At 44.5% G+C, this 14,805-nt stretch overlaps 1 protein-coding gene across 3 annotated transcripts in view; it reads right to left on the bottom strand.

Moving 5' to 3' along the window:
• Positions 1–14,805, bottom strand: part of LOC137780768 (zinc finger protein 236-like) — a 44,938-nt gene that overhangs the window by 2,668 nt on the left and 27,465 nt on the right. For 2 of the 3 annotated variants that reach the window (XM_068568973.1, XM_068568974.1), the window contains 9 exons: positions 14,352–14,786; positions 12,546–12,691; positions 10,236–10,467; positions 9,952–10,131; positions 8,960–9,106; positions 5,832–5,977; positions 5,518–5,637; positions 4,869–5,063; positions 2,013–2,142 (listed from right to left, as the gene is read on the bottom strand). In XM_068568973.1, coding sequence (XP_068425074.1) covers positions 2,013–2,142; positions 4,869–5,063; positions 5,518–5,637; positions 5,832–5,977; positions 8,960–9,106; positions 9,952–10,131; positions 10,236–10,467; positions 12,546–12,691; positions 14,352–14,786 — 1,731 coding nt within the window. The remainder of the gene's footprint in view (positions 1–2,012; positions 2,143–4,868; positions 5,064–5,517; positions 5,638–5,831; positions 5,978–8,959; positions 9,107–9,951; positions 10,132–10,235; positions 10,468–12,545; positions 12,692–14,351; positions 14,787–14,805) is intronic. The other variant, XM_068568975.1, reaches the window with a different exon arrangement.

The following is a 14,805-nucleotide window of genomic DNA, read 5'->3' as shown; positions in this document are numbered from 1 at the left end:
TGATGCAATATCGCAGAAAGAATTAACAGCAATCACTGTAAAAAAAAAAAATTTTTAAAACAGCTTAATGAGCCCTAAAAAAAATATCCGAGTTATTTATTATGATTTATTTATTCCATTGAGCAAATAGAAGTACCTCAGTGGCCTCGCATATGCTCCTACACACACGGCTGGACAAACAATCGGTGTTTATTGTGCTCTACCATTTACATGTCCATACAAAAATTATAATCTGTATTGGTCCCGAATGAACCAGCCTCTGAAACCGCTTCTTTGTGTGGTACCTGCATACTTCAAAAGATGAGGGCCAAATCATCCGTGGCCGACACCGAAATACTGGCTCGTCCTTGAACTTCCACTATTGCACAATGTAACCAGCTCTGAACATGGCGACATCGGGAGATTATTATATTATCATACAACCGTGAGATAAAAGAGCAGCAAGGACAACCAGCCGAAGTGCTTTCTCTTCAATGTTTTCATTATTAAATAATCGGTCTACTGGACTATGGAACGAGGGGTTACAATACAACCCGGCAGGAACCATTTTTATTTTAAAGGATTTGTAGATAAAATATTCAGTCTGACTTCTATATATTTCAATAATTTCAGCTTTTCTTCAAAGCTCTTTCTTCTAAAACATTAAAGATATGGCTTTTAATGGCAGAAACGGCACCGATACGATTATGTTTTATTTCACAAAAGTATCTGCAAACCCCTTCTCTTGCCTCATGTTTTCTTTGACCCCTTGGCTAAAAGTTATTACCAGTGGGGTTGGACTTTCTGTTTCTTTTCTGGTCAACATGACTCCTCAAATATTCCTCAATAACTTCCCTGCGGAGAGCTTGAAGTGATAACTTGTCTGTTTTGGTCATTCCTCACACAGTGGCTCCGGCCTGTCAAAACAAACTTCAGCAGCTGGATGACATCGTGACATATTTGAGTCCCTTACGCCGGGATATGTTGATATATTCGCACATAAAAACGACAAATCAGGGCCCTCACACGCCAGAGATCTCTCTTCAATGTTCTAATTAAAGGATGTCTCACCTACATCACTGCGCTTTGCACTTACACGCCAACATGAGAGAGTAACAACAACCCAGGCAAGGGTGTCTAGTCAAACAAGAATACTTTGCTTCCACAACTTGAGCCACTTTTCCATTTCATGCATATTCTTTACGCTGCACAAGGAGAGAACGAGAAGCAACACACATTAGGCAACACCTTGGAATAGACGGAGGATGGGAGATGTTTGTTCTTCAATGTTGCTTTTAAACAAAAAGAGAGAAAGCTCTAAAGAGCATTCACACGGTATATGAGGCCACAGAGGCATTCAGCTGCGTTTGTATGAAGACATGAATGAATGAGTCTGACAAGCAAAACTAATCAACATCACAAGGATCCTGTTTTTGTTCAGGACTCTTGAATCCTACAGCTTGTCTCGAAAGTAATCATGAAAACATACGACTCCCCGAAGGTACTGAGGTTTGAAATTATTGTGTCACTTGCCGGTTAAATATTTTCCTGTGAGTTAAACGGGAAATTTATCCTAAATATATTGTCTGTTTGCTTTGAGAGAGAAGCGCCGCCGTGCGCGCTAAAGGTTGCTGAACTTGTAACACGGCGCGTGTTTTTCTTTACGGGCGAAAACGGGACTGAAGAAGTGGTAGAAGTTGTCGAATGAATAAAATTAACGTTAACTTTGGGGTGGAGCAGGGGTTGTCAAAACTGTGGGGCGCGACCCTCTAGTGGGACCTGGAGGTATTACAGGTGGGGCGCAGGGGGAGATGCAGATTCGTCGAAAAAAAAATAAAAAAAATAAAATAATCCTTTATTAATCCAACAGTGGGGGAATTATTCTCTGTTGTTCTTGGGGCCCGAACATTTTTCTTCCTCCAAAGTGGGGCGTGACAGAAAAGGTTTGAGAAGCGCTGGGGCAGTGTGAGATTCTGATGTCATGAATCACAACGCTGGTGCGACGAGCGTCACTGTGCGTTATCCCTCGTTACCTGTGTGCGTTCGGTTGTGTCTCTCCAGCTGGCTGCGCTTGGCGAAGGCCTTCACGCAGGAGGAGCAGTTGAAGACCCGGGGTTTCTGGGAGCTGGGCGACGGGCCCGGCTGGTGCACCCGCTCGTGTTCCTGTGGACGGATCCCCCCCAAAAAAAGAAATGGATTCATTGGCAACAGTCGAGTGCAGAGCGTCCCTCGACTCGAAGGTGGCGAGGACGGCGGCGGCGGCGGTTATTTTCGCCCCGGCAGAAGGCGACGCGATGTTTGAGCCACTCGTCAAACGGAGTCAGGAGGAGCGCGACACCCCAACAATCTTCTCTTTTTTTTGAAATTAGTTTCTTAACAAGGATTTTCATTTGACACCATCTTTTCTTTTTCCCCCGTGTCTCGTTTCGTTTCTTTTTTTTTGTGGTGTACGTTTGTTAAACAATGAGCTCCGTGCTGATGAAAAAGGCAGAACAAATGTGACCGTCTGTGGAGACGGTGGATTTTGATAACAAGCTTGTTTTAAATCTTCAATTTGGTGCACAATCCCTTTGAAGCTGATAATGCATCACATACATTATTAAATGTGCTTTTGGGTGACTGACTTCAATATCTGATCAGGGAAAACTGATTGCGTCGTTTAGAGGTAAGATACGACTACATTCCAGCCAATAATATACCCATTAGCCCTCCGCATACTCTTCTGTGCACTGAATACATTTTCTTTGTATCATCAGTTTAGAACGGCTTCGTCTGTATTGTGTCAAAGAACTGAATGATTATTTGATAAGAAAATGGATCTGCAGTTTTTCTTAAATGATTTCTGATGGTCCCATTCTGATGTTATGCTTATCTTTATCATGTGAGATAGTAAACTAAGGTAGTGGATGGGCGCATGGGCCAACATGTGTATGCTTTAGTTGCAGGAGGTTTACAAGGACATTAAGTCCAGAGCAGTGCTTCCCAAAGTGTGGGCTGCAGAACTGGACTATACAAATATATCTTGATATATTATATATATTTATATATTCTTTGTTCTGGAAAAAAAAAAAAAAAACACTGCACAACAAAAGGCCCAGCACTCTCCAACAAAGCAATTATGTTTCAGACGTCGTTTGCCAGAACATAACTCATGATTTGCAGCATGTTTAGGGAGCATTAAGGCTCCAAAGTGTTGAAAGCCCAAACCAGGCCGGCGGTTTCCTTCTGTATCCAGATTTTCTGCATAGGTAGCCAGCTGCTGGCTGCAGCGTCAGATACACTTGAGCCACATGAGACTTCTATCAATCCACCAACTCTCGGCAGGAAAGAGTTGGAAAAAATGGCATAACTTCAAATAACATTAAAAGCTTCCAACTTACATGCGTGTGCGTGTCACACACGCACACAAACACAAAGTTTACACTTCCTTCCTGCATTTAAAGTAGACTAGCTGCTAACATCGCTCATTCGGAGATGAACACGGTTAATTTTTCATGAATTCTTCACAATAAAAGTCCCTTATTTTTGTTATTTTGAAGCAGCATAAGCAGGAAATGTTAGGTTTTCATCAGCAGCGTCTCAGACAGTGGGTGTTGGAGCAAATACACTTGAGGCGTCGCAGCATGATGGAAAGACAAAAGCTGCATGTGTAACCACATCCAACGCAGGAGAAGATATCATTTCAAGAGGAGAGAAGAAACAGTTGCTTTCCCTCTCTGTGTGAGTCTGATGATTTCCCCAAACCCCGTCTGGCTCTGCCCGTCAAGCAGAAAGGTCTTCAATGAATTCTAAAACTTCACCCTTAAATGCTTTTGTGATATTTCCAAATTAGAAATCCATGGTTTTTGGTTGTCTGGCTATAGTAAAATGTCAAAAATACTATCCAGTAGCCAACATCCTGGAAAAAAAAAACCCCCGACAGTACTGATTCATCTCTCGAACCACTGGGGCTTTTTAAAAAGATAAAAACAGCATCTGAGTTCTTGTTGCACACTAATGAACAGCCGGGGGATCTGGAGAGGATGACGCTCTGTGACTCTCACTGTGACACCCGCCTAATCTCAGTGTCATTACTTTGGTGAATGACAATTACTGCTCAGTATTGTGGGGGGACATTTACAGAATTAAAAAGGCTCCGGCACAATGGTCTGTGATGAGGTTAAAAAAAAACAACAAAAAAAAAACACACCATATGTTGGAGAACGAGCTTGTGTATAAAGCCATGTCCTCCCTCTTTCCTCCTCGAGTGTCTCAACCACATGAAGAGGCTCGTTAGAAAAGAGAAGCACACACGCTCCTCTTCCTAATTTGGCTGCAAAAGAAGCTCTCGGTTTAAGTGTTTTGTTGTTGAGTGTGACGGTTGAGAGGGGGCTATCCAAAATGATGCTTGATGAAATAGACAGACGGCACTGGTTTTCCCCAGCCTGAGGTGGAGGCACTCAACTAAAAGGGAAATTAGTGTCGTGAGAGTCGGTATATTGTGTTCAAAAAACATTTTATTCAGAAAAAGGAACGGCGTGTTGGATGTGGTGATGGGGCGGGGGTCTTTAATGGCAAAAAAAAAGGAAGATATTATGCATAACATAATGTTCCCATTAGCGTATAATCACCTATAACTAAGAGTTGTTACCTTAGAATAAGCAGTTTATATCGACATAGGGGGGCGGATCCTCTTCGGAGCCCGACATGTCGCACTGCCATGTTTCTACGGCAGCCCGGAATGGACAAACCAGACAAACCCCAGCGACAGATGCAACTAAATCCTACTGCACACTGGTCCTGGCTCTGTGGCCACTTTGTTTATAGAGGGAACTTAAATATGAGCCATCAGAAGCACACATTTGAAAGATGTTTCTGATCACGACCGCTGTGCTTACGCGGGTTCTTACCTTCAGGTGAGTTGCTCGCTTGAAGGCCTTGTTACAGACACCGCACACGTGGCAGCGGTCCTTGCCGTGAGCGAGTCGACAGTGGCGCCGCAGCGTGTTGGCGTTCTGGCACACCTGATGACAGTAGTAACACTGTTTCCAATGGTCGGCCTCCGCCAGGCCGTCCTTACCCCCCTTATGGCCGACTTCAGGGACCTGGGCACAAAGGTGAGCGACTGATGTATGTACAAGTACTCGCGGGCACAAGCATCGTCAACAAAATTACAATAGTCCTTTTTTTGTTTTGTTTTATTAATAAGAGAGTACTGCGTACAACACGTGATGGTCGTGAGCTAATCTCAAAACAGTTTTTCTATAAATATCCAGTCCTGCTTTTTTTTTTTTTTCCCCCAAGTTGGATTGATGTGTTTTTGCATCTTCCAGGCAGCCCATGATTACCATTCATGTTAATAATATCAATCAACCCGGGGGGATACTGATTTGCTCGAGACAGGTAATCCATCACAGTAGATTACCGTGATGGCGTTTGGAGCATTTGCTCAAATCATCGCTTGTCGAACCTGATTCCACGTTTTGTTCGACAGTTTCTCCCCTGAACATCTTCAATAGCACACTTCACACACACACACACACACACACACACACTCACATTGTATCCGTTGTCGGACGCTCCGTTCGTGGATTGCGAATGGTGGCTGACCAGTATGACCTGCTGGCCCGAGCTGGCCGGCTGTCCTGGGTCATTCAGCACTGCGGGGAACGTCTGACCCTGAACATCCAAAGATACTTCGGTCAGACAAACACACGGCCGACAAACGCTTCATGACATCGCTGCTTGTTTTTACGCTGTATGTATTCGATAGAGTTGACGAAGACCTTTTGAGCCAGGCTGGTTTTTAAACTCAGTCATGACTCCTAATTATGGCCTCTAGATTGTGTGGCGCATTTAAATGCATCTTTCACCTGCGCGTTGAGGTTGAGAGTGACACCATCCAGCATCCCCTGGGCGTCGGCCAGTGTCAGAGTAACGGTGTCCTCGCCGGCGACGCCCCCCGATGACATCACCAGGTTCTGGGACACGGCGGTGTGTGACAGGCTGGTGCTGGAGACTGACAGGGGAGACACAGACCACGAGATTAGAGCTCCATCACTTTTTAACACTCCTTTTAACAGTCCTGAACTGCTTTAGGACTTTTTCTAACAACAGCCTGACGTTCCCTTTGTGGCGAATGCAGTAGAATGTTTACAAACAGTATTTGAATGGGAACTATTATGGCCTCTGCCACGATGCAGTTTATCACTGAGAGACATTCATATCGCCCCTACTGTCTTCTGGTCCCTCTCGTAGAGGCACATCAGAGCTGTAATCAGGTACATAACACATTCTACTGCTTCACATTGAAAGCATTCAACTGGCAAAACACAGAGCAGCTGCATTTTCGACAGCCGATCAACTTTAAATATTGCATACAATATTGAAATAAGGTGGCGCAGCCACTGTTAGGTGAAAAGCAATCCATCCAATTTCAGATCATGACGTATCACGTTCTCTTATGTCTTTGATTTAGACAGTTGTTCATCATGTTGATGCTTTTTTTTTTCCAGAAGAATGTGCATTTGTGGAAGTGAATCCAACCAGCTGGCTACCAAAACCCTTTTGGTGCTTTGCTCCAGAGAATAATCAAGACATTTTCATTGGTTTTGGTCAGGAAGGAAACGCCATTATATTAGCTGTGAATGACAGCAGACAATATTTGATTGGAATAAGAAGGCCGATATGGGCCCCATAAAGTTTATCAGGCAAAGTGCAGGTTGAGCCGTATTTACATACAGAGTGACTGGAATGCTTCAGTCTAATCAACACAAGCAGAGATGCTCTCGTGTCTCTGTGAGGCGGCAGGAATGTTTTCCACTTGAGGTGTTAAGGGAGGGTAATGAAGGGAGAGATGAGAGACTGGTGATTCCATTAAGCTGCTAGGTGAAAAGCAAACCGGTAAACAGTAAGCCATCCGACAAAACAAATCATATTTGCTCTGTTCCCAGCGCACGAGCCTTTCACTTCCTCACCACGCATCGGTCGGGACAATTACAGAGTGACAAGAGTTCACACGCAGTTGTCGAACTCAGACGCGCATCCTTTGATGCCTGCAGAGTGTTTTTCTCTGCGTGTACGCGCAACAAAGATCCCAAACAAAGTCGGATTCAAACCAACAATTGAAACCAAGGACACGGAGATCACGGTGTGTCATTTCCAGACCTCTGCACCCACAAGAGTTACTCATTCTCTGGATGCTCCGGAGCTGAAAGTGATGTTTGAAAGTTCAGTTCTATCCCTATAATAACGTAAACAACTTTACGGGGTCATATATATATTTTTGAGTAATTTGGAATGAATAGATTTGCTTTTGGCTGCTCCAAAGTCCACAGCAAGAGTCCTCGTGCCCGACAAGTTTACTGCCTTCAGCAGAGTAATAACCGGAGAATCTCTTCTAGAAGACGTGCAGCTTTGCCCTCAGACCGTATTTATGTCATGGATGGAGCCAGCACACGCCCCGAGAATATTTGAGACCCTATTACAAGGTTCTTAAATAAAATGAAACATTAATAAAATTGTCAGCTAGAGACGCAGGTTGTAACTTACTCGCAGTTCTGGTGAATTCGCTATCGGGCTCGAACTGCAAGGGGAGAAACTTCAGCCGATAAAATCCGTGCTTGGCGGCTGGAAATGAGAAGTCAACTTTTCTTTACTCGATAGAGTTAAACGGAAACCCCGTTGTTTTAAAAAAAAAAAAAAAGATCACGGTAGTTGAGAGGATCCCTGTGGTTTGATATTATAGTATAAGTCAATTTCCACTGCAGCGATTTGTGCAAGAAGTGTGAATTGGGCCATGCCTTATTTGACCTTAAAAGGCTATGTGGCAGCTATTTTAGCCTCCCAAATACCCTTTGATGACTCCATAGGTGGGGATGGAGCGGAGAGAGATGCCATTTAATGAAAAGGCTGTTTGAGCCTCTGCATCAATGCTGGAGTTTTATCATGGGATGCATCACTGGAGGCGAAGGCGTCTCTGCTTTTGAACCCTTAAAAAAAAGGTGTGCAAGCAGAAGTTTCTCTCACGTGGTGACATTCATCCTCCTCTTCTCAACGACAAACACGCATTCCTTTCTCATAATAACCCTTTGAGTATTTGAGGCAGCTCCAGATTACCGCTGCTTCATTGATCTCTACTCCTCACCGGCCGTTAGCCGACCAACATAAACGGCTTTGGTGTTGAGTCACATTTACATGAGCGGTCCATTGTTTGTTGTTTAAACCAGCTGGTGGGAGGTGAGACTCGGCCTACGCAGTGTGCCATTCTCCCACTTGCTGCGCGTACGCCATCCCATCAAATGGCCGGCGATTTTAATCGGTTCTGCTCAAGTGGGTTACTGTGGCGATGCTTGCGCAACAGCAGGATGGGTATCTCCTGCTTTGTTGACGTGCTTGTTGGCCTAAATTGGTGCCCCCCCCTCCCCCGAGTCAAGTGGTGTGATGAGTGAGTGGAGCGCGTCACTAATGGGCTTGATGCAGGTCAAAGATCCGGCTTTTGTGTGTATTTATAAAACTCACAATCAAGTCGCGCGGAACGCGGAGTTGACTGAAAGAGAGAGGATGGTTTCTTTGTGACTGAACGTCTCGGAGGCCTTTTAGAGCCTTTTTTTTTTTGAGGGACGTACAGTATTTATCATTTGAAGGGCGGAAAATGTAAGCAGAGACATTTTTTATTTTGTTAAATATATTTCAATAAACGAGGGATTGAAATGTATTCGCTTACTGTCACAAACTGATCCGCTCTTTTACACTCATCGCTGATCGAAGACTAACTGACGTCCGGCAAACTGGAGCGTGCATCCTTGTCGGTGCGTGGCAGACTGGAGCGACGGCACGCGCGGTCATGACAAATTTGTTTTGAAAAAAAAGTTCTGCTAAAATGTTGCAAAAAGTCCGCGAACATTGAACATGTTGGGAATACTCTGTGGAACATTTAAGAGTGAATGTGAACTTGTCGTAACCTGGGAAAGAAAACACAGGCGGCCAAACGAGTCCTCACCCGCCATTCCAGTGTTTGCGGGGCTCTGAGGTAGGAGGTGATCATTGGTGATGGTCAGGGTGGCGCTGGAGGGCGGCGATGCCATCCTGATGCTGCCAGTCATCTCCACCCCATTAGGGTGGCTGTGCTGGGGGAGCAGATCCTGACCTGCAAAAGTATGGAGAAAAGCCATTTATAGTCCAGAATGGAAGACATTTTCTAAATATTTCACAGTCATTCACATTTCAAGCTCTTTCAGTGGTTTTCTTATACCAGGCGAGGATAGGATGTTGAATACATTTTGGTCCATTTGTGTGTTGATGATGGATCGCAGTGTGGATGCACTGCGGTCCATTTTGCCTTCTTTTTCACTGCCTACTATACTGAAAAGAAAAATGAATTGATAAAATCTTATTAAGGTCTTAATCCAGCTTCAAGAGAAAGAGAACTAAACACAAACCAATATATATATATATATCTATATTTATCTTTATAGCGTGCTTAATCTAAAGGATTTCTATCACAATACAGTAAGATACATCAGATGCTGATTAAAAAGTCAAAGTGCCTGGAGGAAATACCCAGACTGCACCAGTCATAAAGGTGGGGAATGATCAGTCTGGATTGCAGGGGGCTTAGAGAGGCTCTCGCCTCGGCGCTGTTCATGCAACATGTACCTCCAGCTGATTAACGACCAGCTGACTTTGTTTTGCAGATGATGTGTGGGAGAAAAAAAAAGCTTTGTAAACAGGGCATATAACTCCTAACCTCTAATCCTGTGTATTTTAATCTTCATTTGTGAAGCGGCTTCAAAATGGATCTACGGGCTCAGAGTTAATATCGCGTCTCGTCTCCGCTGAGGGAGCAAATCAATAACCGTGTTACCGATCCTTAAAGGTATTTTCATCTCATTTATGTTGTTTTGTTATTGCTCCTGCACTTGTGAAGAGACAAGGCAACGGTATGCAGTCAACAGCAAGTCATTTGGAGCTGCATTATTAAGGGCTCCATACCTGATATGGTGAGGGTGATCTCCTGAGGGTTTCCCGCTGCAGTGTTGCCACCAGCAGCTGAGGCGTGGGCCTGAACCTGGGCAAGGGCTTGAGTCAGGCTGGAGTTGTTGATGGTCAATGTGATCTCCTGTCCACTGGGGCCTCCAGCAACCAGTCCAGAGCTGCCTATGACATGGCAACCTGCAGAATCCACGGGGGGGGGGAGGGAAAAAAAAAGCACGGGTCGGTTATTCGGCTCGTTCCAGAGAGTGTCTTGCCCCCGCTGAGCGCGAACCGCACACTACCTGCCGCGTCCTGCTCAGAGAGGCTGGCCATTGTGACCTGCGTCGGCGTGATGGAGGAAGGCTGCAGGGTGAGGCTGGTCAGTGGGTGGATCACGACGTTGGTCGACACCGAGGGGTCAGTGGCGGACAAGAGCTGGTTGCCAGAGTGGGAGATGAGGCCAGCGTCGACGCTCAGGGGCTGAGAGAGGAGGCCGCCTTGTTGTAAGGTCTGCTGCAGGAGGGCATGGTCGATCTGCAAGAGAAAGCACTGCTTCAGATGGAGAGCAAGGGGCGACGTCCGGGGAGAAAAGTAAATGAAAATGTACGGCCACAGCCGAGGGATACGTTGGTTTTCTTTGGAAAAAGATTTCAGGGTCACTGGGGAGGAAATTTCACCCTCTGAAACTTTTGGACGACTGAAAATTGGCGATATAATTTCTGTCCGACACTTTTCTTTGCCCTACTTCTATATATTTCCTTGGAAGGCTTCTTCTTCTGATCTATCCTAGAACGTAATGCGCGCCATTTGGGACAAGCAAACTCATGATGAGTTTTTTGATGGAGATGAACTATCTGAACAATTTCCAATATCTAAATCATATCAGTTCAGCACAAAAAAAAGAGAAAGCCTGATTGGTTTGGAACCCCAGTTTTCAGGTCAGATATGTTGAAAACATGCTTTTTAAATGAATTTTACAGCTGACTGAATGAAACTCATCATGGGCTCCCAGTACAGCAGCTTTATTTAATCTCGTTTCGGGATTGTAGGATTTCTCCTCAACTGAACAGCTCAGTTGGTTTAGTGCATTTACACTCATTAGACATATAATGGTAAAAAGAAAACCACCTAATCTTTGTACTATTGTACAGCTACTGCATGAAGATGCCCTGGTCATTACAGTGTCACTGTGGCAATGCAGCTGCAGCAAAAAGCAACTCATTAATACATTTGCACACAAAAAACAAACAAACTTTTATCCCTGAACAAACCCAATCGCTTCATTACTAGTTAATGAGGCAATGTTGACGCGGCGATTTTACATTTCTTGTCGGGGAAATGAAACACACGAGCTGTCGGCGAAGAACAATGCCGCTGAAAATGAAGCTGATGACACATCAACCCACCTAAGAAACAGTTTGCACGAACTAATCTGTTTAATTGAGTGAAATGGTTCGGGCAAAATTATAATCACTGTAAAGTTGCCTGCTTAAATCTTTTTCTGCTCAATTAAATTATGAAATTGACACACACAAAAAAAGCAAGACAAACAGCTTTGTGTTGTTATTTGTGAAATTAAGCTTTAAGTTATCAAAGCCATTTTTCTAACTTTGAAGAAATGTCATTAAAACAGGTTTAGCAATTAAAAGTAAAGCTAAGACTTACAACCAGGTACTTGATTAACTATTTAAAGACCATAGTATTATTCATTTGGCAAATTGTATTCACAGAACTTTAAATGTGCTCAAATGTTTCAGATGTACATAATGTTTTTCGAGAAAGAGTTTGTGTGTGTGTGTCTGTAAAAGAAGGTTATTGGTCTATGGTCTCATGGGAAGCATTGCAGCAACGATTCCTATTTCTAACCTGCTCACATGCTAATTTTAAGAAGGTAGTTTGGTCAATGATGGTGCGTGCTCAAAGTGCGGGCCTTGAGACTTTATTAATTTAGAAAATAAACACATGACACAAAAATACTACTTCTCCGAATTGCTCATCCAAGTGCTGCTTAAAGATCTTTGACGACACCAGAATAAGAAAGGAAACCCTCCAGTGCACCGGCTACACTTTCTCATAAAATACAGCAATAAAAAGGCAATCGCCATTCACTAAAAATGTGATTCACGACCAACACAAGAGGCACAAAAACATTAACTTTACTTTTTAACATTTTAAAGGGGCATCATTATAGATTTTTCTGAAGGCCGTTGTATGAGCTACTTATTGTTAAGTGTATTGGCTACGGAAGACGAAACACATTTTCGCCAATTGTTTTTTCACATCAGTACAAAACAGTGATAGAATATTTCCCCCCGCCCGCTTTACCTCGCCGTCAGACAGCCCTCTCTGACGTCATCTACGCTGTCTCCGAAGACACAAGCAAAAACCTTTTCCAATGGATTCTTGTGGCTTTGAAATGAGTGTCGATAGACGCAACGGTTTCAGTTCCCCGCTTGAAAGGGTCGTCTGGGGTAAAAACTAAAGCAGCGAAAATATCAACCGCTGTGAAAAAACACTGGCATAAGCACCTCGCGCCACCCCACTTCCAAACTATCCTGACCGTCTCTCTGAGGTCACGCACGGATAATAACACAATAGTCGGTGTGTGTAACCTGCAGCGTGATGTTGTTGATGTTGCTGGTATCGATGCCGGAGATCTGGACGTTGGGGCAAACCAGGTTGGCGGGCGTCAACTGCAGGTGGATGCCATCGAGCGTGGTCAGGCCATCAGTAAGAGACACTGTAAGGTCTCCTGCAGCTGCAGCACACACACAAACATACACACACACATTTCCCTTTTTAGCTATTAATACTCAACTTGTGTGACTGTTAAACTTTAATTAACCTTTCAGGCAGCAGAGGGACGGAAAGTACAGTTTGTTCCAGCTTCGACGTGCGTGTACATTTTATAAATAGCGCATCGTTTAGCTCAACCAGCTGTTCGTGCCAGAGCAATGTATAGTTACAACTGTTTGACACACACCAAAAAAAAAAAAGAATACAAATCCCTGCAGTGAATAGGAGGGTTATTGCGGAAGTGTGAGGTTTTGTGAACAAAGTGCATGAAAAAAACCCAAAAACTATTGATGTATCTGGACAAATAAGGAGGTACTTTAACGGTACCAGACGAGGATGACCTTGGAGGCGCATACAATAATCAGCTGGCGTCAAAGGCCAGACGTAAAGACACGACATACAGTCCATTGCGTGCACTGCTCGGCCTCTGAGCTATGAAACCGACCTGGTGGTTTCCTGCTGGAGCAAGAACGTCCCTGGAGTGAGAGTACTAAATATGTGGAGAATAAGTAGCGCCATAAGATGGAAGGACAACAAAGAAAGGAATTCTGTCGTTTCCCAGATGATGAAAGGATAGAGGTTGGTTTTTTTTTGGAGAAGAGTACCTGCAGTGTCCACTTTGCACTCCCAATACTACTTCTCTCACAACAATGCAGACAAAAGAAAAGGAGAGAGAGAAAGAGTGAGAATGTTCATATCTTGAGCAGTAAGCTTGAAGAAGAAAACAATGACTGGAAAACCTATTTAGCCCCAACGTTGCTGTGTGCGGAAAGACATTTCATGGCTGCAAACCGCCTTCAGTAAACACATTTGACTTTTTGTTGAGTCACACAAAGAGCGAATCTTGAGTCCCCACATTTGCAACTCATTCAGTGAAGTGAATGCCACAGAAACTTCCCATTAAAGGGTTAGTCGCGAATAGGAAGCATAATCTTGAATTTGCCATGCCGTTACATTAACATTTTACCTGTGAAAACATGAAAAGATAATATATATAATAAAACACGATGCTGGGTGTTTTATCTGCCTCACACACACAGCTAAGATGAGAACAAACATCAAAAACTTTAGAGGAGTTTTTGCATCATGAAGAAGCAGATTTGTGTTAAAATCCTGTGATTTGGAGCAAAGGGGGAACACAGAAGGTGGCTTGTACCGTCCACCTTTACAGCATTTGCCAAATCAGGCATTGTGTTGTTGTAATTGATGTCGTCCTGAGTCACTTCCGACTGATAACCGACCTACTGACCGACCGACCGACGCTAGCGTTAATCAACCTGAGAGGCATTTCAGTCGCGCCCACAAAGAGCGGTGAGTTATTCACCAGGCGGACGCTATGATCAAAGTAAGTGCTGAATTCAAATAAAAGCTGTTGCCGTTGGGTCATCCGTAACGTCACACGGTGACTCTTTGGAATAATAAAATTCTGTGGGCCCCGTCTCGGGTAAATTTAGTATCTGAAAAATTACGACTCCTGTAAATGATGCGGCGTGACTTCAGAGTTAATAAAAATCAAAGCTCTGAACCAGACACCCGATTGTCTGCTCTGCATCAACGTACGCAAACGTTCTTCTTATCACAAGCTATTACCTGTAATGTGTGACCTCGTCCATGATCCCTACCTGACATGGAGGCGGGCAGGATGGCTTGTCCCACCAGTCCAGGCTGCAGCAGATTCTGGTCAAACTGCCCCGTCAGGACCTGGTTGGCCGGGAGGTAAATGTTGGGGTCGGAGTTGGACGTTTGCATCAGAGACACAGGTTGAAGAACCTCTGAAGATGCTGGCTGCTGCCCTTGACCCAGTCCCAAGGCCTGCCCGGTCTCGGGGTCTTGACTCTGACCGGTCGACGAGGCGGACCGCTTGGACCTGCGGCTGTCGAGGCTGGGCCGGAAGTGGCACTGGATGTGTGTCTTGCGGTGGCCGGAGGTTCTGAAGCGAAGCTCACAAAAGGGACATTTGAAGGGCTTGGAGCCGGTGTGGAGGCGCATGTGCACCTTTAAGCTGCCCTTGGTGGAGAAGGAGGTGTTGCACATGTGACAGCTGAAGAGTTTCTGACCTGCAACGATACAGAAAGG

The sequence above is a fragment of the Clinocottus analis genome, unplaced genomic scaffold, assembly GCF_023055335.1.
Source record: "Clinocottus analis isolate CAN_PGR_092001 unplaced genomic scaffold, fCliAna1.0.p SCAF_9, whole genome shotgun sequence".
Lineage (NCBI taxonomy): Eukaryota > Metazoa > Chordata > Actinopteri > Perciformes > Cottidae > Clinocottus > Clinocottus analis.
Note: the sequence above shows the minus strand (reverse complement) of the source record. Positions and strands in the feature narration are given on the sequence as shown.